The sequence below is a fragment of the Schistocerca gregaria genome, chromosome 7, assembly GCF_023897955.1.
Source record: "Schistocerca gregaria isolate iqSchGreg1 chromosome 7, iqSchGreg1.2, whole genome shotgun sequence".
NCBI classification, from domain to species: domain Eukaryota; kingdom Metazoa; phylum Arthropoda; class Insecta; order Orthoptera; family Acrididae; genus Schistocerca; species Schistocerca gregaria.
This window is the reverse complement of record NC_064926.1, coordinates 318,666,726-318,693,225: the sequence shown is the minus strand read 5'-3', so window position 1 is coordinate 318,693,225 and position 26,500 is coordinate 318,666,726. Positions and strand designations below refer to the sequence as shown.

General features: G+C 42.3%; 1 protein-coding gene across 3 annotated transcripts in view; it reads right to left on the bottom strand.

The window, feature by feature from the left end:
* Positions 1 to 26,500, bottom strand: part of LOC126281422 (juvenile hormone esterase-like) — a 103,650-nt gene that overhangs the window by 25,361 nt on the left and 51,789 nt on the right. For all 3 annotated transcript variants that reach the window (XM_049980366.1, XM_049980367.1, XM_049980365.1), the window contains 2 exons: positions 22,132 to 22,317; positions 14,771 to 14,988 (listed from right to left, as the gene is read on the bottom strand). In XM_049980366.1, coding sequence (XP_049836323.1) covers positions 14,771 to 14,988; positions 22,132 to 22,317 — 404 coding nt within the window. The remainder of the gene's footprint in view (positions 1 to 14,770; positions 14,989 to 22,131; positions 22,318 to 26,500) is intronic.

Below are 26,500 nucleotides of genomic sequence, written 5' to 3'. Positions count from 1 at the left end.
ATGTTACAGCTGTAACAATATCTCGTTTCAGAATGACTAGTATTCACTGGATAGTATTTCCATTAATCTGCTTTCCGATTTCAAAAGATTTTTCCTGATTTGGTCAAGAGGTCAGGACCACTTGCTTCTATTTTGATTTGTCTGTGGCTTGTGATGTACATCAGTGACCTTCCGTTAGTATTGTTAAGAGATGATGATTTTATACTTTTCACAGATGATATTAGTGTTTTTACTTTACATTGAAAAACAACGAGAGCTAATAAAGAAAAACAGTAACGATAGCTAATCAAGAAAAACAGTAAATATCTTTTGATTCTGAGAAAACCATAGCTAATGTTGTAACAAAAACTGTGAAAAGTTATAAAGCAGTAGTAGATAATAGAGCAAATAATTGCATTTCTAGGATGAACGAAAAAATTATTTGTGTGAGATATAGGTGTGAAACTGTCAGACTCATTCGTCGAACAAAGGAATGAGAAAGTATGTGATTCACTTGAATAATGATAGTTGTGATCCAGCGTCGTTTACTCAAAATGCATTATCAGTTTCGACGCCAAAAAGCATCGAAATTGGTACCATGTTTTGAATAAATAATGTTGGATTACAATGCAAGTCTCCGTTTCAGTTATCATTGTACAAGTACTTCATGTCCGATTGTTGTACCACTGTCCTCGATGGATTACCGGTGAATGTGATATATCCCCTATTCTGTTTGATATTTGCATCGATGACGCTGGTTGAAGATGAAGTTTTAAATTAAACACTGGGATACACCTAAGCGATGCCACTTTAGAAGACCTTCTTTGCACTGACTGCCTTACACTGCTTTCAAGAAAAGAAAAGGTTTTGAAGATAAATTTTCACGAATTGAACAAAATGTATTACCAATATGATTGTTAAATTTCAGTACAGAAACCAAAACAATAGATTTTATTGGAAAGCACTTTGAGGAGCCTGCACCCTCACATAGGACATTATTTATAAGTGCAGTGTTTGCTTCCTATTTTTTTCATGTCATGGCTAGTCGGTATCAGGCTGAAATCCAGAGGAAGAATAGATGTCTATCTCTGGCACACGATTACAGATACGTTATTGCAGCTTTTAAATTGCGAGTAGTTGTGCAGTTGGTGTGTAAGGGCCGTGATTGGCAGTCCTTTGTAGAGCGTAGAAGTATTTTGTACACCATAGTCTTTGAGGATAGTCCTTGTTATCATTTTCCTGGGACTTATGGAGGCAAAATGCGTTAAAGATTAAGTACGTTGATAGAATGGAAAGAAATGCATTTGTTTACCGTAATTAAATACAAGTTTGGGAACAGGTACACCTCTCTCTCACTTTAACCACATTGTCAGTCAGATTAAGATTCATATTGTAGGTCATGATCTCGATGTTCCCCAGTACTACCTTTGGTTTACGACTTTTATGCAAGAGTAAATTGTGAGCAGAAAGTTCTTATAACAGTACCTGCAACATGTAGAGAATTTGTACCCGAGGGTCTATCATGGAGGTAGCAGAGAACAGGGAAGGAGAGATGGAATGGGGCCTTAAATTCTGAGAGCAGCGACACGGCTATGTGAGTGATTCTGGGAGGCAGCACTCAGTGGATCGTACCTTCATTGGGACTTCCGGACACAGCACGCTCGTCCATCTGCTTAGGGCTGGACAGGGGGGTGCTGGTTTGCAAAACATTTTACTTGGACCAGGCGGCAGTCCGTCGCGAAGACAGCAGTTGGCGGAAAGAGGATGAAAGAAGCCATTTAAGAGAGACTGCTGCGAACTGAGCCTTTGTGCAAATGGTGGGAAAGTCATAAAAATGTAAGCATGTTGGAAGCTGCGACGATACAGAGTGCCTGGCGTACGTGTTTAGTGAAGGCAAGACTGCAGCTCCCCCGACGGAAGCGGAAAAAACATACATTTCATGAGCATGACTGTCTGGGGAGCTTAACAGCCTTCTTTCAGAGTTCAAAGTGAAGGCTTGCTCCACTAGCATGGGAATCCCGATGCTGTGTTTGGATTGCCTACCAGGCCAACAGAACAGTCAACAGGGGAGCTTCGATGAGTCGAGGATACAAAATGAGATTTTCACTTTGCAGCGGAGTGTGCGCTGATATGAAACTTACTGGCAGATTAAAACTGTGTGCCGGTCCGAGACTCGAACTCGGGACCTTTGCCTTTCGCGGGCAAGTGCTCTGCCATCTGAGCTACCCAAGCACGACTCATGGCCTGTTCTCACAGTTCGAGTCTCGGTCCGGCACACAGTTTTAATCTGCCAGGAAGTTTCGAGTGGAGGATAGTTTGACTGATTTGGACAATCTGGGGACAGTTTCATTTTTGCTAATTAAGCGCCCGTACTGAGTCTTGGTGGACGGTGGTTGTGATTCTTTGCATTTTTGGTCTTCTGGTCCTTGCCTGGTGGAAAACTCCAGGTGTTTCCCTAGATGGTAAGACTTGCGGTCTGCATCTTGCGTTGCACTGAGAACCAGTGACAGTTTCCAACTGTGCTGACAGTGAAACTGTGTGTCATATTGGACATATCATGAGTCACGAGGGTGAACTTATTCGTCTTGAGTCAGCCATCTGACGTTTGACAATTCCAGCATGCACCGTTGTGCTTGTGAGCCTAACTTACACTCCTGGAAATTGAAATAAGAACACCGTGAATTCATTGTCCCAGGAAGGGGAAACTTTATTGACACATTCCTGGGGTCAGATACATCACATGATCACACTGACAGAACCACAGGCACATAGACACAGGCAACAGAGCATGCACAATGTCGGCACTAGTACAGTGTATATCCACCTTTCGCAGCAATGCAGGCTGCTATTCTCCCATGGAGACGATCGTAGAGATGCTGGATGTAGTCCTGTGGAACGGCTTGCCATGCCATTTCCACCTGGCGCCTCACTTGGACCAGCGTTCGTGCTGGACGTGCAGACCGCGTGAGACGACGCTTCATCCAGTCCCAAACATGCTCAATGGGGGACAGATCCGGAGATCTTGCAGGCCAGGGTAGTTGACTTACACCTTCTAGAGCACGTTGGGTGGCACTGGATATATGCGGACGTGCATTGTCCTGTTGGAACAGCAAGTTCCCTTGCCGGTCTAGGAATGCTTAGAACGATGGGTTCGATGACGGTTTGGATGTACCGTGCACTATTCAGTGTCCCCTCGACGATCACCAGAGGTGTACGGCCAGTGTAGGAGATCGCTCCCCACACCATGATGCCGGTGTTGGCCCTGTGTGCCTCAGTCGTATGCAGTCCTGATTGTGGCGCTCACCTGCACGGCGCCAAACACGCATACGACCATCATTGGCACCAAGGCAGAAGCGACTCTCATCGCTGAAGACGACACGTCTCCATTCGTCCCTCCATTCACGCCTGTCGCGACACCACAGGAGGCGGGCTGCACGATGTTGGGGCGTGAGCCGAAGACGGCCTAACGGTGTGCGGGACCGTTGCCCAGCTTCATGGAGACGGTTGCGAATGGTCCTCGCCGATACCCCAGGAGCAACAGTGTCCCTAATTTGTTGGGAAGTGGCGGTGCGGTCCCCTACGGCACTGCGTAGGATCCTACGGTCTTGGCGTGCATCCGTACGTCGCTGTGGTCCGGTCCCAGGTCGACGGGCACGTGCACCTTCCGCCGACCACTGGCGACAACATCGATGTACTGTGGAGACCTCACGCCCCACGTGTTGAGCAATTCGGCGGTACGTCCACCCGGCCTCCCGCATGCCCACTATACGCCCTCGCTCAAAGTCCGTCAACTGCACATACGGTTCACGTCCACGCTGTCGCGGCATGCTACTAGTGTTAAAGACTGCGATGGAGCTCCGTATGCCACGGCAAACTGGCTGGCACTGACGGCGGCGGTACACAAATGCTGCGCAGCTAGCGCCATTCGACGGCCAACACCGCGGTTCCTGGTGTGTCAGCTGTGCCGTGCGTGTGATCATTGCTTGTACAGCCCTCTCGCAGTGTCCGGAGCAAGTATGGTGGGTCTGACACACCGGTGTCAATGTGTTCTTTTTTCCATTTCCAGGAGTGTATTTGTAAAATTTTTGGTGAGATCTTATGGGACCAAACTGCTTAGGTCATCGGTCCCTATGCTTACACTCTGCTTAATCTAACGTAAACTAACTTACACTATGGACAACACACACGTCCATTCCCGAGGGAGGACTCAAACCTCCGACGGGGGGTTGGGGGGGGGGGGGGGGGCGCACTGACCGTGACAAGACGCTAACTGGTTTGGCCAGACCAGTGCACGGGTGCACCTCACACTGAAATCTGATGGGATTTCAGGCCTCTGATAGGAAAGTTCCCCGCGTTCTGATAACCAGAACGGCAGACGGCGTGTTTTGCAAATTTTCGTGGACGCGTCAGAACAATGCAGCTGGCACAGCGGGCCTTTCCTCGGCCACAGCGCACCGTTTTCTGTTGCCGCCTGCATCAAAGTGAAAGAGTAAGGTTGTTAAATGATAGTCACAGCTCTCTGTTCTCCAGTGAACCAAAGATTATGGTGTACTTGGTCGTACTTGATTCCATCTGAATAGAGTTGGGCCCCGCAGTGGAGTCATGTAAACAAAGCCAGATTGCATTGCAAAAGGAATTACTTCAGGAAAGAATTTGTATAGCTTACAGCCCAAAGTATGCTTTGTCAATCACACACCATTCCTTTTATGATGTGTGTTTTTCAGTTTTGTGTGAGAGTTATCAACTAGTTGTAGTTACAAAAGGATTGGTGAAACTTGTCATTACTTTGTAAACTTCAACGCACCACTGTAATCACATACACTACCTCCTACCTCAACTACTCACGGTTTTTATTTTATTGTGGTGGTACGTGGGTGCACCAGCAGCTTAAGATCAATGTTATCAAATTAATTAATTTGATTATTAATCAGAGTTCTGAAAGTGACCTCAGGCATAGACAACAAAAGCGCTATGGATGAATTCACCAATTTCATATATAAAAATTATGGGTGTAGCTCACGATTTGAATGTTCCTGAGAAGATAATACTTTTCTTTACGTTAAGATGTTAACATTTGGTATCACTCAGACTCGAATTTATGATTAATGTAAGTGACAGCTTGCAAGATTCTGTGTGAAAATACAGACAATATGGTTGGTTTGGCAGAAGAGTCAACACCGTATTACTGGTGGAGGCCGAAATGCACGCGTTTTAGATCACGCAAGCTTGCGTGAGGAGGGAAGGACTATACTGACGTGAGGTCTGGAACATGACAATGAATTAAAATTCAGAAAGCGGACGTAAGTAGTTTGATACTTAACTTTAATCCATTAATGATGAACGTCGCTCTTGACGGCACATGATTCACAATATTATCTGTTAGTAACTGAATATGGCGCTTTGCTAGGTCGTAGCAAATGACGTAGCTGAAGGCTATACTAAACTGTCGTCTCTGCAAATGAGAGCGTATGTAGACAGTGAATCATCGCTAGCAAAGTCAGCTGTACAACTGGGGCGACTGCTAGGGAGTCTCTCTAGACTAGACCTCCGTGTGGCGGCTCTCGGTCTGCAGTCACTGATAGTGGCGACACGCTGGTCCGACGTATACTAACGGACCGCGGCCGATTTAAAGGCTACCAACTAGCAAGTGTGGTGTCTGGCGGTGACACCACAAATACCTATAGCACTTAATAGAAAGTTGCATATGATACTTCGAGTAATAATCAATCACTATTTTTACTTTAAGTGTGTTCATCATTATCATTATCAAATGGAACCTTTTCTGAATCACTTTCCTGTTTAACCATCCAGAAGGAAACAAATGCGAGTAAATCTGAATGCCAACTGTGCCTCAAAGTGTGTTATATTATTACTGTCATATATGTTACTGTGTGAACTTCCAAAGATATAAATATTAACTCTTCTCAAAAAAATAACAAAGACTCTGTAATCAATTAATATGATCTGCGAATGTAATTGCGATCTCTGTATTTTTGCAAAAAGATTCCTTCTCTCACCTCTTCTTTATTTTTCCTAGTATAAGAAGACGTTTTGTGACGAGGCACGAAAACGTGTGAGTTTCATGTAATATTTAGCCTAAATATAATCAAATATAACTTAAAAGTGTTGTCAGTTTTTATATGCACCAGCTCCTATATTCATGAAGAGGTAAAATTAATTTCTTTATGCAAATTTTATAGGGGATCGTTGGTGCAGAGGTCAGCGCCATTGTTTTAAATCATAGCGGATCTGAGTCTTAATTAATATCTTAATATTCTCTAATTTTGACAAGTAAAAATAAATGTAAATTTCTCTTGATTAGCGGTTCTTCCTTTGCAACAATAAAAGTAATCAATACTTTCAATATTGAATCATGATATTTGAGTAAACTGACTTCAGTAAATTTTTTCGATCCTCACTTAACGAAATCGCGAGAATCTCTTTAGCCTTGCATTTTCACAAAAGTAAAAATAATTACTGTTGTGATTGGTAGGAGAGCCAACCGTATTGCTAAAGGAGGCCGAAATGCACGCGTTTTAGCTCACGCAGGCTGGCGTGAGGTCTGGAACATGACAAGGGAATTAGAATTGAGAAAAACGGACGTATCTGGTGGAATACTTAACTTTAATCCATAAATGGATAACGCCGCTCTTTATGGTACAAGATTCACAATATCAATAGAAACTGATCATGGCACCTTGCTAGGTCGTAGCAAATGACGTAGCTGAAGGCTACGCTAGCTATCGTCTCGGCAAATGAGAGCGTAGAAGTCAGTGAACCATCGCTAGCAAAGTCGGCTGTACAACTGGGGAGGTCTCTCTAGACCTGCCGTGTGGCGGCGCTCGGTTTACAATCACTGATAGTGGCGACACGCGGGTCCGACGTATACTACCGGACCGCGGCCGATTTAAAGGCTACCACCTAGCAAGTGTGGTGTCTGGCGGTGACACCACAATTACCAAAAACCAGTTTTAATAACAAATACAGTCACATATCTCTGGAATTTTGTTTGCATATTGGATCAGACGTTTAAAGCCATGAAATAAAAAAAAAAGGTCGTACGCTTAAGCCATCCGCATTATAGAGACTTTCATGCTGATACAGAGTTAGTAGCTCGTAAAACTATACTAAAAGAAAGCCGTGTGCCACCTGATCTTCACTTTTTTTCCATTTGTTATTTAGTATTACGATGTACGTCTTAATTTGCGTAGTAAGTACATTGTCATATGTTTGTGATAGGGTCTTTTAAAATAAACACCGAGTCGGGCAAATTAATTGCGAGAAGTACCACAACTGAGTCTCTGATGTAAATAATTTTCCAGTTGTGAAGCAGGCTTCATAACATTAACTTCAACTTTCCATAATATATAAAAACCAATACATAAAGAACCACCACAATACTTACCAGTAACGGTCCAAGCCCAATCAGTCCATTTATAAATTCTAAAATTACTTGAAGGATGTGCTGTAATGCGGCGGGTGATAAGGGAATAGCAGACCAAATGGGATAGCAGTACGCTACGTACAAAGGAAAGGAGCAGACTCGTTACACATGTAGACTGGTGACAACGACATTGCATCTAAACAATCCTGGATGCGGAGGTTGATCGCCTGCATGAATGTATGGGAGGCCTGGCCAGACAGTGTCCCATGAGCGAGGGTGCTTTGCCTGCGCTCGAGGGCAGCGGCGAGTGACGCTGAGGAACGAGGAGGAAAGGGAAAGTAAAGGCTGCAGCCGGAGGCCGCTGGAGCAAAGTATTGGCCTTGTCAGACACCAAGCGGTTGCCTGACCATACAGATTGCGATAAATTAGATTTTCGTTCTGCATTAGGAATACTGTGGCGTCTATACCGTTGTCGAAAAAAGAAAAAGTGGAGAAGCCACATCGTTCAATGCCGAAACGGAATTGCCTTACTTTTCATATCGTTTGAAGGCCATGCAAAGCGCTGAATAAGCCATCGCACTATTATGAGCTGGAAAAATACTCATTCGAACGTCATTATAACACCAGCCAGAAAGACGGTAAGATGGACTTATCTTCCAATGAGCGACAGTGAATGCTGAAGGTGGCCTTTAGGGAAAAACTGAGTTAATGGTAAGTCGAGTGGTGACAAGATCTTATACACGCAACATTACCGATTATTTGAATTGTATTAAGTGTCATAATACGAGGAGAGAATCATTTGGTAAGAGCTGTGGCAGACAACATTGATGCTATCAAACAAAACGTAATCCTCTGCAAAAGTCACTTCAAGTTCGTGACATACGACATTTCCCGTAGGTCAATGCACTCATTTGTGATGGAGACATGACGGATTACGTTTTAGTAACTGAAACATTTCATCATGAGCTCTCCAAGAGGTTCCAAGACATTGCACGAATGAAGAAGGATTTACCACATTATTCTCGCTTTTGTCAGGTAATGTACCTCATTACCTGCAACTTGAGCAGTATGTTCCATCCCACAATTTACAAGACTTTTATAAAATGTTATCCCAAGAGCACTATCCCCGACCGCACAGACAGTCCGCTAAACTTATTTCAGCATTTTATTCGCCACATGGGTCGCGAATATTTCTTTTTCTGTTATTAAATTGGCAAAATTCCACCAACGTTCAAGTTTAACATAATCTGCATAACTCCATATGTTTGACTGTATCACGAACCACAGCCCAACTTGTATTACAAATTCTGAACTTTAAATGTGTCTAAAAGTATAAACATCACATGTTAATGTTGAATGCCTGTGCGCAAACATTTTTGTAGTTCTGCTCACCGTTTTAGCACTTCGTACTTCTTCACTGAAGTAATAATAGTCGTTTCTTTGGCAAAAAATAAAAAGTTAAAACATCCTCCTTAGACAAGTACGCTACAGTTATCGACTTTTAGAAGTGGTTTCAGTGTGTTGCAAACACGTGTTCCAAAGTTTCCCGAGTGTGCAGCCTTTGACATAATTATGACGTCTCACTCACACCTACTAAGAACAGAGTAGTCATAGGGCAGCTGTGCTCGCAGAGTGCGAGCGCGCTCAGGAGCACAGATCTTAGCCAGGCCTCATGTACGGTGAGAGAACTTTAAAGTTTCAGCGCCACCTTCATTTTTCAAGCAATGCTGAACAGTAAAAACTATAGATCGTGAACTTTTATTTCGGTTATGTAAATTGCATGTGCGGTGTGCGTGTTTCGTACACTATGCTTGGCAAAATTTAGAAGAGTTACGTCACTCTTAATCAGGAGAAGCAAGGAAGGAAGATCTGTGTTTTACATCCCGTTGGCAGTGGGGTAATTAGAGACGGAGCACAAGCTCGGATTGGGAGAAAGGTGGTTGGGAATCGGGCACGCTCTTGTAAAGGAATCATTCTGACATTTGCATGAAGATTAGGAAAATCACTGTAAACCTAAAACTAGATGGGCAAACGCAGATATGATCAGGGTACTTTTGAGATGAATATCATTAATCAATCTGAGCTTGTGCCCAGAAGTCAACTGTGGAAGAAATTGAATGTGCAGATTTACAATTGAACACAACGCTGAATGACGAGATGCGGGAACGGGCAACACTCGTGGTCATAAGACAGCAAATGATAATGTTATAGTGCAATTGGTGCAAGAAATAAGCATAGGTACTCAAAAGTTAAACAATAATAATCAAGAGCTGAGATCAGATGTGAACAGAAATGAGATAATAGTAGTCAAGAACTGAAGGAAGAAACAACAGTTTTCTAGCACGAAATTCATAAAATGTTGCTCCAAAAAGTGATAGATATCCGTAATGACATGCAAATCAGTTCAACAAATTTAAAAAAAAGAGTGTAAGAAATTGCACAATGCACCACGATCTTAAGTGCAAGATAAAGATGCATTGTTACAGACAGAAGTTGATGTTACCAAAGTTTAGGCTCACATAAATTATGAAACAAACTCTTAGTAGACAAGGCAGAAATAATTCGTGGTCAAGATGACCGTGAACAAAATTAAAGTTCCATTTTAATCTGACAAGAAGTAGAGAAGATAATCCATATCGCGAACTTTTGCACGGACATTATTATTGATAACCTGATCTGAAGAAGAGAAATTTATTAACATGAGAAAAGAGAAATTTATTAACATTGATCTAAGATTTAAGTGTCAGGAAGTCATTTCTGAAAGTATTTGTATGGAGTGTAGCCATGTATGGAAGTGAAACATGGACGATAAATAGTTTGGACAAGAAGAGAATAGAAGCTTTCGAAATGTGGTGCTACAGAAGAATGCTGAAGATTAGATGGGTAGGTCACATAACTAATGAGGAAGTATTGAATCGGATTGGGGAGAAGAGGAACTTGTGGCACAACTTGACTAGAAGAAGTGATCGGTTGGTAGGACATGTTCTGAGACATCAAGGGATCACCAATGTAGTATTGGAGGGCAGCGTGTAGGGTAAAAATCGAAGAGGGAGACCAAGAGATGACTACACTAAGCACATTCAGAAGGATGTAGGTTGCAGTAGGTACTGGAAGATGAAGAAGCTTCCACGGGATAGAGTAGCATGGAGAGCTGCATCAAGCCAGTCTCAGGACTGAAGACCACAACAACAACAACAACCTGATCAAACAAAATTTAAGGAATTCGACCCACAAAAACGATTTCACTCAGTCGATTTCATGAAAATAATTTAGAGTCACGCTCGCAAGAATTCAGGATCAGGCAGAAAAAGTCGATCTTTGTGCTCTGCACATGAATGCAGGTGCTGGAACGTGGGAAGACTGTGTGACAAACATTGTACATATAATCACAGCCACTGGTCGGTGAAGGAGAGCTGTTACTGAGCAAGGCTCGTTGGGTACAATGGACTGGATTTGTGGTAATGATTGGCTGACAGCAATAGAATGTGTCCGCTGCTCGTGGTCTCGCCGTAGCGTTCTCGCTTCCCGAGCACGGGGTCCCGGGTTCGATTTCCGGCGGGGTCAGGGATTTTTCCTGCCTCGAGATGACGGGGTATTGTTGTGTCGTCTTCATCATCATCATTCATCCCCATTACGGTGGGAAGAAGGCAATGGCAAACCACCTCCACTAGGACCTTGCGCTGTAAAGAAGCAGGGGGCTTCATTTCCATTTCCAATTGAATGTAGAGCTGATTTCACAACAGGATGTTGAAGTACTTCTAATAAGAATGACGATTTTGGAAATTAATTTCATCAGCTTCTTCAAATAAGAATAAGAAGTTTCTGCAGATTTAACAAATTGATGATGGGATGAAAGCGCCAGTTTATAGGAAAGATAATGTGTCTACTACAAGAGAAGAAAAGAATCTTGAGGTCATATCAAAAACTCAGGAAATGATCGACGGTCTGAGTAAATTTCCCACGTCCAACAGGGAAGAATTATCGGAAACCATGGACTGATGTAATTTTAAATTAAGATACTGCCAAAATAAACATTCAAGATGAAATTGTATTCAGTACTATTAGACAGAGAATCTGTAGAAAAGGAAATTAAGTATATGATAGAGAATGATACAAGTGAGAGATCGGACAGTGAATGTTACAATACAATAAATTGCTGGTCAAAAAGAATAGTGGTTCAGTTAGACTAGCTTTACATTTCCTATTTATGAGTAATGTCATGCTACCTCAGCAAGATCGGCCAGAAAACTCAGAAGAACCTTTGCAACAATTTAATGGCACTTGTTATCTTAACAGATTAGGTATGACAAGTAGTTATTGCAGGCTGGAGTTGGAGGAGAAAAGACAAAACTTTATAAACGTTGATTACAGAAATGTAATAGCTTGTACAGAAACCAGGCGGCGTTTATGAATCCAAGGGAATGAAAAGGTAGCAATGCTTAAGCAGGGAGTGAGACAGAGTTGTAGTCTATTCCCGATGTTTTTCAGTCAGTACACTGAGCAAGCAGTAAAAGAAACCAAGGAGAAATTAGGAAAGGGAGTTACTAATTACCTCTTTTAGGGAGAAAAATAAAAAAACTTTGCGGTTTACCAGTGACATTTTAATTCTCTCAGAGATGGGAAAGGCCTTTCTAGAGCAGTTTCACGGAAAGGATAGTGTCTTGAAAAGATGTTATAAGATTAATATCTGCAAAAGTAAAAGAAAGGTAAAGGAATTTTTCTGTATTAAATAAGAAATGATGAATAGGAAAAGTGACACTAAGAGTAATCTCTGCTATTTGTTATTCGGGCAGCAAAATAATTGATGGTAGCCAAATTTCAGAGGATACGAAATAGAGACTGGCAACACCAAGAAAAACGCTCTGAAGAAGAAGACTTGTTGACATAAAGTTAAGTGTAAGGAAGTTTTTCTGAAGGTATTGGACTGCAGGAAACAAAATTAGTTCACCTTCTTAGAGATTTCTGATTCACTCAGGATTTATTGTAGCAACAGTCCATATGAAGTATATGAATTGATTACATTTAAAGATCAATAGCACAAACGGTTCTGAGTACCAGGTGCAACCCATGCTGAAACAGCCACATTGGTGTAGCCTCCACGGGCGGAAATACAAGCACTGACTCTGGCATCCAGTCGATCGTTCAGATGACGACTGCTCTCCTCGGATACATTTTGCCACGCCTGCTCGACCTGTGCGTAGTTGGTTGACGAGTCGCTCGAGTCACTTCTCGTCCCATCTGGTCGGTTGGAGACAAGTCTGGAGATCGTGCTCGCCACGGAAGTTGCTGCACGTCTTGCAGAGCACGTTGTATTTCACGGCCAGTGTGTGGGTGAACATTTTCTGTTGGGGCAACATATTACCTTCTTGTTGCAAGAAAGAGGAAAGAACGGGTCTAACAACTTTCCGCACTTACCGAGCGCTGGTTAGCGTCCCGCCCACCTCCCCCAGAAACACCAAAGATGAACGAGAGTTCTAGCTTATCGCACCCCCGGGCGTAAGGCCTGGGATGGGGCCATTGTATCTTGGACAATGAACTCTACGAGACAGCGCTCACTTGGTCTACGTTGTAGGCGCAAACGGCTATCGATTCCGCGCACTACTCGAGCTGTGGACGTCGATGCTGTGGCGTGAGTGGAAGACGGGCTACAAGTGTGCGTGTCTGTAGTCTCACTACTAACAAACGGGTCGCAACAGTTCGTGTTGACACGTATGGGCTCACAAGCCCTCTTATCTGCGCTGTGGTAGCTGTACGATCTGCCACTGGTGCCGTTGCAATACGACAATCGGCGCTGCTTGGACGTCCAGAATCTCGCCAACGGGTGTGACAATCTTCACGTGACCAGTGATACCAGCGTCATTGCACAACTGATGCAGCACGTCCAACTTGCGTGGCAGTTCACCGAAAGGATATTCTGCCACTCGGAAGATCACGATTCAGCCCTTTTCAAACTAGTTCAGTTGGCTATAGGAAGCACGAGTGCACCTCCGTGATATCGTTGCCTGCTTGCTTCACACTTTTGCAACACACTGAATCTTCTACCTGCGAGAATCCCCTTTTAAAGGGTAGACACATCTACATCTAAATCTACATCCATACTCCGCAAGCCACCTGACGGTGTGTGGTGGAGGGTACTTTGAGTACCTCTATCGGTTCTCCTATTCCAGTCTCGTATTGTTCGTGGAAAGAAGGATTGTCGGTATGCCTCTGTGTGGGCTCTCGGCGGGGTCAGGGATTTTCTCTGCCTCGTGATGGCTGGGTGTTGTGTGATGTCCTTAGGTTCGTTAGGTTTAAGTAGTTCTAAGTTCTAGCGGACTGATGACCATAGATGTTAAGTCCCATAGTGCTCAGAGCCATTTGAACCATTTTTTTGTGTGGGCTCTAATCTCTCTGATTTTATCCTCATGGACTCTTCGCGAGATATACGTAGGATGGAGCAATATACTGCTTGACTCCTCGGTGAAGTTATGTTCTCGAAACTTCAACAAAAGCCCGTACCGAGCAACTGAGCGTCTCTCCTGCAGTCTTCCACTGGACTTTATCTATCATCTCCGTAATGCTTTCGCGATTATTAAATGATCCTGCAACGAAGCGCGCTGCTCTCCACCAGATGGCGCCCTGTTATTATCTGTTGGCGGACGACGTTGAAACCATTATCAGTACGTATACCATCCACCTTCGGGGTGCACTCAGCCTCGTGATGCCAATTGAGGAGCTACTCGACCGAGTAGTAGCGGCTCCGGTCAGAGAAAACCATCATAACGACCGGGAGAGTGGAGTGCTGACCACACGCCCCTCCTATCCGCATCCTCCTCTGAGGATGACTCGGCGGTCGGAAGACGGAGTGCTTTTTTTTTTATACCATCTACCAGCCGGCATATACTGTCATGGGATCAAAATCGACGTCGTCTTTCCGAATATACCAATTTTTTCCGGCAGTGTATATGGACGGTATGTAATCTTGATAACAGAAACAAGCTTTTGAAAAGTAGTTCTACAGAAGAATGTTGAAAATTTGTTTGGTAGATTGAATACAGAATGAAGATATACTGAATCTAATTGGAAAAGCACGAAATGTATGGTTCAACTTGACTCAAAGAGGGGATCCGTTGACAGGACGTGGCCTGAGGTATCAAGGAATTGAGAATTTGGTAATCGAAGGGAGCAGGGAGGGGTGGAGGGGGGGGGGGGGGAACTGTAGAGGAAGGCCAAGGCTTGAGTACAGTACAATGTTCGAATGGATACAGGTTGCAGTAGCTATATGGAGTTGCAGGGGCTTGCACAGGATGGATTGGCGTGGAGAGCTGCATGGAACCAGTCTTTGGACTGAAGACAACAACGACAACAATGTGCTTTGAATATATGGTTCTAGCGTAATTTGCTCATTAAAGTTCATGGTTCACTTACGAGATCCGAGAGTGCGATTGAGGTGTCGTTAATGAGGTCTGAGTAGTTGGCAGCGCGAAAGAAGGCAGCCAACCGTACGTCGTCGTCAGTGTTGTTGTCGCCCTGTGCCTGGAAACCGAGCGCCTCCGCCATACGGTAAGCCTTCTCGCGAGGATTATCAGCCAGCGCCCAGGGGGTAGTCGCTACTCCACTCTGCATGATCACTTGGCTGAAGAGCCCTGTCGAGAAGTTCCAACGAAAATGGATGATTCACATATAATAACCACATGTTATAATCACAAACGGAATTTATCCTCTATTGTCCTGCATTGATTGTATGTAATATTCGTGAAAAGATTAAATTTTGTATCATGCTATTATTTCAGGACAGCTACCTGCGTTTTGCGAGCAACAAGTTTTGAGATCGGAGATTCACGAACAAAAGCTTGATAAGAAACAGTAAAAACCAATAAGACTGTTGACTAACACACTTAAAACAGAGTCTGATACCTCTGTGTCCGTATCTTATTAGTCAGTATCCAATGATCGTTCTACGTTTTTCCAAGGCATTTTAATTGGTATTTCGGTTGTTCTGGTGGGACAGGAATTGACTCCGGTTTGTAAATACAATTCTACATCTACATCTACATCCATACTCCGCAAGCCACTTGACGGTGTGTGGCGGATGGTACCTTGGGTACCTATATCGGGTCTCCCTTCTATTCCAGTCTCATATTGTTCGTGGAAAGAAGGATTGTCGGTATGCCTCTGTGTGGGCTCTAATCTCTCTGATTTTATCCTCAAGGTCTCTTCGCGAGATATACGTAAGAGGGAGAAACAATGGCTTACTAAGGGTATAAAAATATCTTGTAACAGGAAAAGGGAAATGTATCTGAGAGCAAGAAAGAGTAGTGACCCAGAAACTATCAAACATTATAAAAACTACTGTGTTATATTAAGAAAAGCTATTTAAAAAACCAGAAGTATGTGTATCACGTCTGAAATCAGCATCTCTGATAATAAAATTAAAACAATTTGGAATATTATTAAAAGAGAAACAGGTGAACCAAGAGCACAGGAAGACAGTTTTACCATCAAATTGAAGGAAAACTTTACGAACAAAAAGTCAGAAGTTGAAAATATTTTTAATAATCATTTTCTAAATGCTGTGGATATAGTAGGATACAGGTGTTCATTAGTAGATGCTAGGCTGTTAATGGAAGAGGCCATACATATGCAATTTGATACAATTGAAATCTCACCCACTTCTCCCTCTGAAATTAGGAAAATAATAAACTTGCTTAAAAGCAAAAACTCACATGGAATTGATGGCATTTCCAGCAAAATACTAAAAGCTTGTTCTCAACAGATAAGTAAGATTCTCAGCCACCTGTGTAATAGCTCTCTGGAACAGGGCATTTTCCCTGATAGACTGAAATATGCTATGATATTCCTTTGCATAAAAAGGGGGATAGATCTGATGTCAACAATTACCGTCCAATCTCCCTTCTAACAGCTTATTCCAAAATTTTTGAGAAAGTAATGTATTCAAGAGTAGCTTCACATATCTGTAAAAATGAAGTACTAACAAAATGTCAGTTTGGTTTCCAGAAAGGTTTTTCAACAGAAAATGCCATATATGCTTTCACCAATCAAATTTTGAATGATCCGAATAACCGAACACCACCCATTGGGATTTTTTGTGATCTCTCAAAGGCTTTTGATTGTGTAAATCATGAAATTCTGTTAGACAAGCTCAAATATTGTGGCATGAGTGGGACAGTGCACAAATGGTTCAATTCGTACCTAACTGGACGAGTGCAGAAAGTTGAAATAAGCAGTTCTCATAATATGCAAAGATCAGCACATTCCTCAAACTGGGGAACTACCAAGAATGGGGTTCGACTAGGGTCAGTCTTTGGTCCTTTGTTGTTCTTAATATATATTAATGACTTGCCATTCTATATTCATGAAGAGGCAAAGTTAGTTCTCTTTGCTGATGATACAAGTATAGTAATCACACCTGACAAACAAGAATTAACTGATGAAATTGTCATACTGTCTTTCAGAAAATTAGTAAGTGGCTCCTTATACACGGACTCTCACTGAATTTTGATAAGACACAGTATATACAGTTCCGTACAGTGAATGGTATGACGCCATTAATAAATATAGACCTTAATCAGAAGCATATAGCTAAGGTAGAATATTCCAAATTTTTAGGTGTGTCCATTGATGAGAGATTAAATTGGAAGAAACGCATTGATGATCTGCTGTAACGTTTGAGTTCAGCTACTTATGCAATAAGGGTCATTGCAAATTTTGGTGATAAACATCTTAGTAAATTAGCTTACTACGTCTGATTTCACTCATTGCTTTCATATGGCATCATATTTTGGGGTAATTCATCACTGAGGAATAAAGTATTTACTGCACAAAAGCTTGTAATCAGAATAATAGCTGGAGGCCACCCAAGATCATCCTGCAGACATTTATTTAAGGATCTAGGGTTATTCACAGTAGCTTCTCAGTATATATACTCTCTTATGAAATTTGTTATTAACAACGAATCCCAATTCAAAAGTAATAGCAGTGTGCATAACTACAATACTAGGAGAAAGGATGATCTTCACTATTCAAGATTAAATCTAACTTTGGCACAGAAAGGGGTGAATTATACTGCCACTAAAGTCTTTGGTCACTTACCAAATGGTATCAAAAGTGTGGCAGATAACCAACAAGTATTTAAGAAGGAATTAAAAGAATTTCTGAATGACAACTCCTTCTACTCCATAGAGGAATTTTTAGATATAAATTAAAAAAAACAACATACGAACAAAAGTTATAAAAAAATAAAAAAACACAAAAAATATAAAAGTTGTTATATTAACTTAAGTATGTTGTTAAATTAACTTAATTATGTCATTTATTGGGAAATTTGACTCGTTCCACATCATTACGAAATATCGTATTCATGATCCATGGAACTAGTATTAATCTAATCTAATCTAATCTACTGCTTGACTCCACGGTGAAGGTATGTCCTCGAAACTTCAACAAAAGCCCGTACCGGGCTACTGAGCATCTCTCCTGCAGAGTCTTCCACTGGAGTTTATCTATCAACTCCGTAACGCTTTCGCGATTACTAAATGATCCTGTAACGACGCGCACTGCCCTCCGTTGGATCTTCTCTATCTCTTCTATCAACCCTATCTGGTACGGATCCCACACTGCTGAGCAGTATTCAAGCAGTGGGCGAACAAGCGTACTGTAACCTACTTCCTTCGTTTTCGGATTGCATTTCCTTAGGATTTTACTAATGAATCTCAGTCTGGCATCTGCTTTGCCGACGATCAACTTTATATTATCATTCCATTTTAAATCACTCCTAATGGTTACTCCCAGATAATTTATGGAATTAACTGCTTCTAGTTGCTGTTCTGCTATATTGTAGCAAAATGGTAAGGGATCTTTCTTTCTATGTATTCGCAGCACATTACACTTGTCTACATTGAGATTCAATTGCCATTCCCTGCACCATGCGTCAATTCGCTGCTGAGCCTGCTGCATTTCAGTACAATTTTCCCTTGTTAGAACCTCTCGATATACCACAGCATCATAAGCAAAAAGCCTCAGTGAACTTCCGATGTCATCCAAAAGGTCATTTACGTATATTGTGAATAGCAACGGTCCTACAACACTCCCCTGCGACACCCCTGAAATCACTCTTACTTCGGAAGACTTCTCTCCATTGAGAATGACATGCTGCGTTATGTTACCTAGGGAGTCTTCAATCCAATCACACAATTGGTCTGATAGTCCATATGCTCTTACTTTGTTCATTAAACGACTGTGAGGAACAGTATCGAACGACGCCTTGCGGAAGTCAAGAAACACGTCATCTACCTGTGAACCCGTGTCTATGGCCCTCTGAGTCTCGTGGACGAATAGCGCGAGCTGGGTTTCACACGATCGTCTTTTCTAAACCCATGCTGATTCCTACAGAGTAGATTTCTAGTCTCCAGAAAAGCCATTACACTCGAACATAATACGTGTTCCAAAATTCTACAACTGACAGACGTTAGAGATATAGGTCTATAGTTCTGGACATTTGTCCGACGTCCCTTCTTGAAAACGGGGATGACCTGTGACCTTTACCAATCCTTTGGACCGCTACGCTCTTCTACAGACCTACGGTACACCATTGCAAGAAGGAGGCCAAGTTCCTTCGCATACTTTGTGTAAAATCGAACTGGTATCCCATCAGGTCCAGCGGCCTTTCCTCTTTTGAGAGATATTAGTTGTTTCTCTATCCCTCTGTCGTCTATTTCGATATTTACCATTTTGTCATCTGTGCGACAATCTAGAGAAGGAACTACAGTGCAGTCTTCCTCTGTGAAATAGCTTTGGAAAAAGGCATTTAGTATTTCGGCCTTTAGTCTGTCATCCTCTGTGACAGTACCATTTTCGTCACAGAGTGTCTGGACATTTTGTTTTGCTCCACCCACTGCTTTGACATAAGATCAAAATTAGTCGTATAAATACAATTACTTATATATTTGGAGACTGAGTGAAACGTAATAATGTGCAATTACCTGTTGCTTATTGGCATCACGGTAAGAAAACACAGAAACCAAACTATAATGGTCGATTCATGAAAGGCTGCCAGAAGAAAAGAAGAATTACTTAAGCATGTTTATTGCAGTAGGCCTTGTAACTTAGTGGAGACATACAGTTCAAGACGCTTTCGTCAGTTCAGTAGGATGTCATATGCATTGAGCAACTGATGATTTCACGCTCGCTGATTGCGAATTGAAGGCAAGGGGATGTAGACATGTAACACGTATAAGGAAAAAGGCCCAAAGACCGTATAGAGGCCCTCAAACATCAAGCAGGGTAGAGTTCTAGACAGAGAAGAGTTGCATCCAGCAGCGTCGTAAGAACAACGGCCTGCAGCAGATACTGTGTGATTGAGCATTACATTCAAGTAAGCTTGCACAGTAACAAAGACTTGTAAGGCTTGCCCGTACTTACCTTTGGACTATGGTCACTGATCTAATTCGTATATTTGTCTTCATGTACCTGCTTCTGTTTGTCACTTCCATGGAGAAGAGTGCAACTGACCCTAAGGTTTCGATTGAGAAAACAGGATCTGGCTGTTCCATGACCTGTGGTCTGTATTTCCATACGTTGCTACTCTGTATGCCCGAATCCTGAGAGAGTTATAGGCTATAGGCTATTGTTCTTATCACTGATTGGCCGCATTATCTATGTATTAGTGAATTTATAAAACTGTGTCTGTGCTCTTCTCCATGTTCATGGTAAACACACGAAGAAGTATTAAGGGCAGACCAGTAGGCCATCCCAGATTCTCATTTCCTTATCGTTCCCATCTGTACCTCCTTAGCCTGACATGGAACTCATTTTGTACTGTCTCAAATCACAGAGACCTGAAAAATCTCAACCTGACCCAACTGCTATCTCACTCCTGTACGCATCCGCTCGCTTGTCAGAGGTGGATGACCTCAAATCCCTCGTCATCTCTCATCAGAGTGTCAGCTTCTAAGTAAGTACGTTGCGACGTACGTAGTGTTACGACAAAGTGAAGAAATACAGTCACATTAAAAAAATGGAAACAGGTACTTAAAAAACGCCGCTCTTGGCGTATTGTATAAGCAGATGAGGATGCCACTGAATGGATACATGAAGCAAGATGGTAAGAAAAAATAAATTTTGTAAACTACATTCGCTGATTTTTACTACTTAGTCATTTAATTGTTATCCAAGGGTATCTTACAGATATATGTTGAGATACTGAAGTTGTAGAAATACAATCTGGGGTTAATGATTATGCATTTCATCTTTTTAATTAGGAGTTGTAGAAGTTCTCAGAAAACAAAAATTCGAACACTGTGGACTGCGACGAGGCTTTACTCCTGGAATGTTAACATAGAGAGAAGTTTCTTTCTGCAAATTCTGCTTGGAGAGGGGTCTGGATAGATGATTTGTATTGTTAAGAGACGCCGTTGGAGCAAGTTTGTAATTGTAAACTTATTGTCCGAGCTTTGGATGAGATTCAGTACTAATGTAATAATCAGTTTTTCCGAACTATGAGAATATAACACACATGTGTAAAAGGGAATTTCGACGTGTTACTGTTAATATTAATGATTCTGCGTACAATCGTACGTCGGCGGGTTTATGGATCGAATGAATCAGTGGACTTGTGGAACGAACTTGTACTTCTGAATTAGCCCTGTCTGGGAAAATATTCAAATTAGCTTTAACATACAGTACGACAGCTACGATCCATTAACCATTGACAGCACCACTCTTGAACAACTTGTGAACTTCCTTCCATCTATAAACTAATAAAGAGATTCAAAGAGTAGCTTGACTTAACTAAAAAAGCGACCTTTACTATAAGATATTGTTACACCTTGTGAGGAATGCACCTTTCGCATCCAGAGAGAACGCATAAGACAGTAGTCATAATAGTTAGCTCAATTAGTTACACTCAAATCTTATTATTAAGATTAAAAACTGATGATAATTAAGTCGTCATGTGCTTTGCTATTTAAGGAAATTCCAATACTTGAGTCAACATTACACGTTTCTCGTTGATTTATCTATTCAGTGATTCTGTCTGCTGATACGACAGGATTATGTATTGTGTGTACCTTCTGTATTGTATTCGTTGGCAACAATTGTACTACGTTTATGCTGCATGTTTTCAGATTGGTGGAGGATACAGGTCCCGACGGTATCGAATCAAGGTCCATCATAAACGAGCTTCATAATACAGTAGCAGAAAACAAAGTCAGTCGCACACACTAACTTTTGCTACCAGATCTCACCTGTATCAAGCTGTCAAAGAATAGTGATCCTTCTAGTTAATTTATTGGTGTTGGGCTGCTGCTGTGGACCGAAATCAAACTGGAGTCTCTAAATGGAAGATGAACAACACCAAATACTGTTTCAAGGAGGAAATACTATTTGTTTCTTGCTGAATACTGATGTAGATCCCAGATTTCTATACAGTCCAGGGTTCAATTAACATATGAAACACTGAGATTAATTTACAATACTTTTAATAGAAAACTTTAAAAATTTGTAAATAGCATTGGGAAAAATGGATGGAACTCTAAAGAGAATGATAGAGTCAAGGATTTCACATAAACGCCGACAGTCTGATGGAGAAGGTTATGACACTCGTTTGGTAACTCAAAAGCAAACACAATTGGAGTAGGGAAGTGATGAAAAGTTTTAATTCCGTCTAATGAGGTGATATATTTTCTTTCTGTACCTGGTTTAGAAGTCTTATAGTGCTGGAATTAATCCATTTGGTTTATACCCTTTATAACTTAAGGGGTGCTTCTCACCTCTGGTCGCTGGCGAAAGGAAGAGATGTGATGTGGAGGCGCCGCCAGCACTCTCACCAAAAATGGCGACCTTGCTAGGATCCCCACCGAAGGCGGCGATGTTGTTCTGCACCCACTGCAGTGCCAGCACCTGGTCCTTGAGGCCCGCATTGCCCGGGATGTCATCGTTCTGCAGGCTCATGAAACCTAACACATGCCAGCAACACATAAATCTCTCAAATATGAACTACTAGACATCAACTACCTTGTTTATCCAATATACAAGTTCCTTATCGTCTAGTTTCTGAATCTTTTGGTGTGAAAAACAAAAATAAAAAATCCAACATAGAAACAGAAAACTAGCCAGAGGAGTCTAGTTAGCGACATCTTCCAGATGACTATAGTTTCTTTGTCTGCTGTAGCCAGTCATGTGTATCAATTTCCTATAGGTGCAGGTTAAAGTTGTTGGATAGGACGTCACAGTGTCATACCCTGACATGTTAATCTTTAGAACATAATGCATATGGTTTTTGTTTCATTCAAAACATTAAACTTTTAAATGTATTTTCTGTTTTACATTAAAGACAGTGAACCACTTCACATAATGGAATATTTCGTCAGCACATCACCAGCAGTATGTTCCATTTGCCAACAGGTCATGCAAGGACATTACGATAGACAAAAATGACTGGGGGATTGAAAATTTATTAGAGATCTAAAACGTGTCAAATACTGGAAAATACTGCACACTCCAGATTGTTTTGGACCATGCTTAGAGCAGTTTATTCAGATGATAGCAGACTGTAACTAACGAAACGTTCTTTCATGTCAACATGGAAACTATTCTATAAACGCCAGTGTCACTTTTCTGTGACCTTAGAGTTGTGATTTTCTTCTCTGCAGTTTTTTGAAAAATCTCACATTTCGCGTTACGTCCTTACTGTGGAGGAAAGATTTATGTCCTCAGAGTCTTTCAGGCAATATGATTGAATAATATCTTCTCAGTTTTCAAGACACATCGTTTGCAATAAAATACTCGACCGTTCCATGACTGTCTCCGCATCGTCGTCAGGAGTAAAAATCACTAACTGCCGGGGCTGGCGTAGCTTCTACTTATATAGGTATGATTGCAGCATCTGGCACTAATCATTTAGGGCCGAAATGTCGCGTCGCGGAAGGTGACTCGGTTAGCTCTTAGCAACTCCTTCCCGCCATGGGGCTGGCACCACTTTTGAAACTCCTAAGAAGATGGATGCCAGACTTGATTATTATTTCGTTATTTCATTATGGTAGGTAAGGTGGGAAAATAGTGAAAAGTGATCTCCACAACATAAATATCAGGTATTGCTAAGACGTGCACGTCACATTGAGATAAATCCCTTTTCTTAGAGAACCTCTGATAATCTGCATATATTCTTCAATGCTATATAATACCTTTATCAGCCGACTGACGTAATGTGGATCTGACTGGGCTGTGGAGACCACTGTAACATTTTCTTTAGGCAAGATGTCTGGACAAAGCGAGCTGCGGATATCGTTTTTTGGTAGAGAGAGATGTTGGCGACTGGGCATGATTATTGGATTCTAAACGAATGAAAAAATGGCATTTATTTTTATTTCGATTAACAAAGTAATCTGGGATAATGATCTTAAGTTTCTGAGGCTTAAATCTTGCTGTTGTTCAACACATATCATGTACTGGGCTCTAGTCTGGAAAAGAGTCCACTCGTCCCAAGTATACCGTACTAGTAGAAACCAAGAACAAAAAATAAACACAATTAAAAGAAAAGGCAGTAATAGCCTATCTCTTACCCTTATAAAATATTAACGTCCCATTATAGTCATCAGTCTCAAGACCTCTACGGTGTAGCTCTTCACACACTAGCGTATCTCGAGCAAGTCTTTCCATATTCTTACATTTTTCTTCGTCGATGGACGAAGACGTATCGATGGCAACTTTCGTAGTTTAGCGGCCCCGTCAGAAGCGGAAGTAATTGCGGAACATAGCCGCCAGACAAGGAATTCACACGCCTGGGGAACTACGAAAATGCAGATGTAATCGCCAGCAGGAGAGATGGAAATAAATGCTCTTCGAGTAGCCATTTCAAGAAGGTCCACATGAGCTATGCTATGCCACCGTCTTCCTTCTACGACCACCACTGGACAGGTCAGTCTCCTCTGCTGGACTTGCCCAATGCCTTGCCTCGCCATGCTCTACTCCCACAGGAGTTCGCCAGCAGCGTTCGACTGCAGATGATAGACTCGGAAACATTTTCACCGGATAGATGCTCAACCGATGTCTGGGTCGTGTGGTGCCCTCTGTACTTTCTTACGTTATTATCAAGTGCCACTAACTGAATCCTGTGATAGTCACTGATCTCCTGAAATTTCGTCAGTTCCTTCCACTTCGTTTATTTTCTTACGTGTTTTCTTCTTTTTCAGGTGCAAGGACCCTGCGATTTCTATTGCATTAATATTTGACTAACAAATACTGTAATTGAAAGAATGGTTACGCATTGCTGTATGTTTCAGCACACATGTATGTGCCGCACCCTACATCCAGTTGAACCTCATTATTGTGTTCAAGTTCTGGCCGTATATTTTTTTTACATCCACAATTCCTTAACAATGCTTGATGCCTATGTATATGGCCTGTTTATTAATATCTCTCAATTCCATAGAACCAATCAATGTACCCATTGAATCTTCAGCATTCTTTTGTTCGCCTGTGTTCGACGTCAACGTGAAAACAATCACTCACTGACGGCAGGTGGCAGCACTAGCAGTGGAGGGTGAATGCAGCGTGTCGCGGTTTGGGGGGGGGGGGGGGGCACGGAAAACAGTGCAGTCGTTGTCGTAACACGGAAACGATGCGATTTATCTGAAATTCAAAAGGACATGATCACTGGCTTTCGGACCAATAGTTGGAAGCATTGCGGAAACAGTGAAGTTTGTAAACTGCCGTGGTTAAAGTATACCGTACATGGCAAAATGGTCGATCCAAAACTGGAGCCAAAGCAACTGTGGCGCACCACGGACCATAGATGAATGGAGTAAACGACGGCTGCAGAGATATGTACAGGCGAATAGACTTGCAACTGTTGAGCAACTAACCGTCCAGATGAACCAAGGGGCTACCAACAGTTTCCCCTCAACGACGATTCAGCGAACGTTGCTGCGTATGGGTTCGCCGCAGCTGGTGCCTGAATTTGTGCACCAACACTAACTACCGGTGATCGGTGACGAAGGCTGGAACTTGCACGCCAATGCCGCAAATGGATATCCTTTTCAGAAGTTTCACGTTTTATGTACCATCGGACAGATGGCCGTTGGCGTCTGTGGCATGAAACGACTGAAAGCAAACATCCTTCAACAATCGTCGGATGCGTCCAGGAGGGAGGATGGAGCGTTACGGTCGGGGGAATGTGATTGGACAGTGTATATAAAAAATCTTTCAGGAAGGACTTCGTAATAAGACTGCCTAAATTAGGAACTCCGATTATAAACTTCAATTTTTACCGGCGATTCCAGAGGAATTATCCGAATTCGGACAGAAAATTACCGTCCAATTGTACACTTCTTCTCACGAGCCAAAACATTATGACCGCTGGTCACAGCGAAACGGAATGAGTTCTGATGTGCTTGTAGACATGCGAAGCGATAAGGAAGTATATAAACAAAGCAGACACGAATGGGGAATCATTCTACAGACGATGCTGGCCGCAAATTGCGAAATCCAGTGATATATCGCGGTCGTTCACACGCGTATGTTGAAAGCACGATTAGGCGACGAGATATTGGACATGCACCCCATCGGAGAGCTTTGGGGTTGGGCCATCCCCTCCCCTTACAAGTGGTGATTTGTTGTAGATCGGCGGCCACTGTGGCCGAGCTGTTCTAGGCGCCTCAGTCCGGAACCGCGCGACCGCTAAGGTCACAGGTTCGAATCCTGCCTGGGGCATGGATGTGTGTGATGTCCATAGGTTAGGTTTAAGTAGTTCTAAGTTCTAGGCAACTGATGACCTCAGATGTTAAGTCCCATAGTGCTCAGGGCCATTTGAACTATTTTTGTTGTAGATCAGGCTACTGAGTACAATGCTGCTGCGGGCAATTAATTGGAGGGTAGTTTTCTTTCCGATTCCGGACAATTCCTCAGGAATTCCCACAAGAAATTTATGATCAGAGTCCCTAATTCAGGCAGTGTTATTACGAAGTATTTCCTGAAACATTTTTTTTATATACACTGTCGAGTCACATTTCCCAAACCGTAACGCTCCGACCTCCTTCCTGGATCCTTTTAATGATTGTAGCAGGATGTTTGCTCTGAGACGTTTCACGCCATACACGCCTCTTTCGCCAGACACCATTACGGTTCACTATGATGACCCAA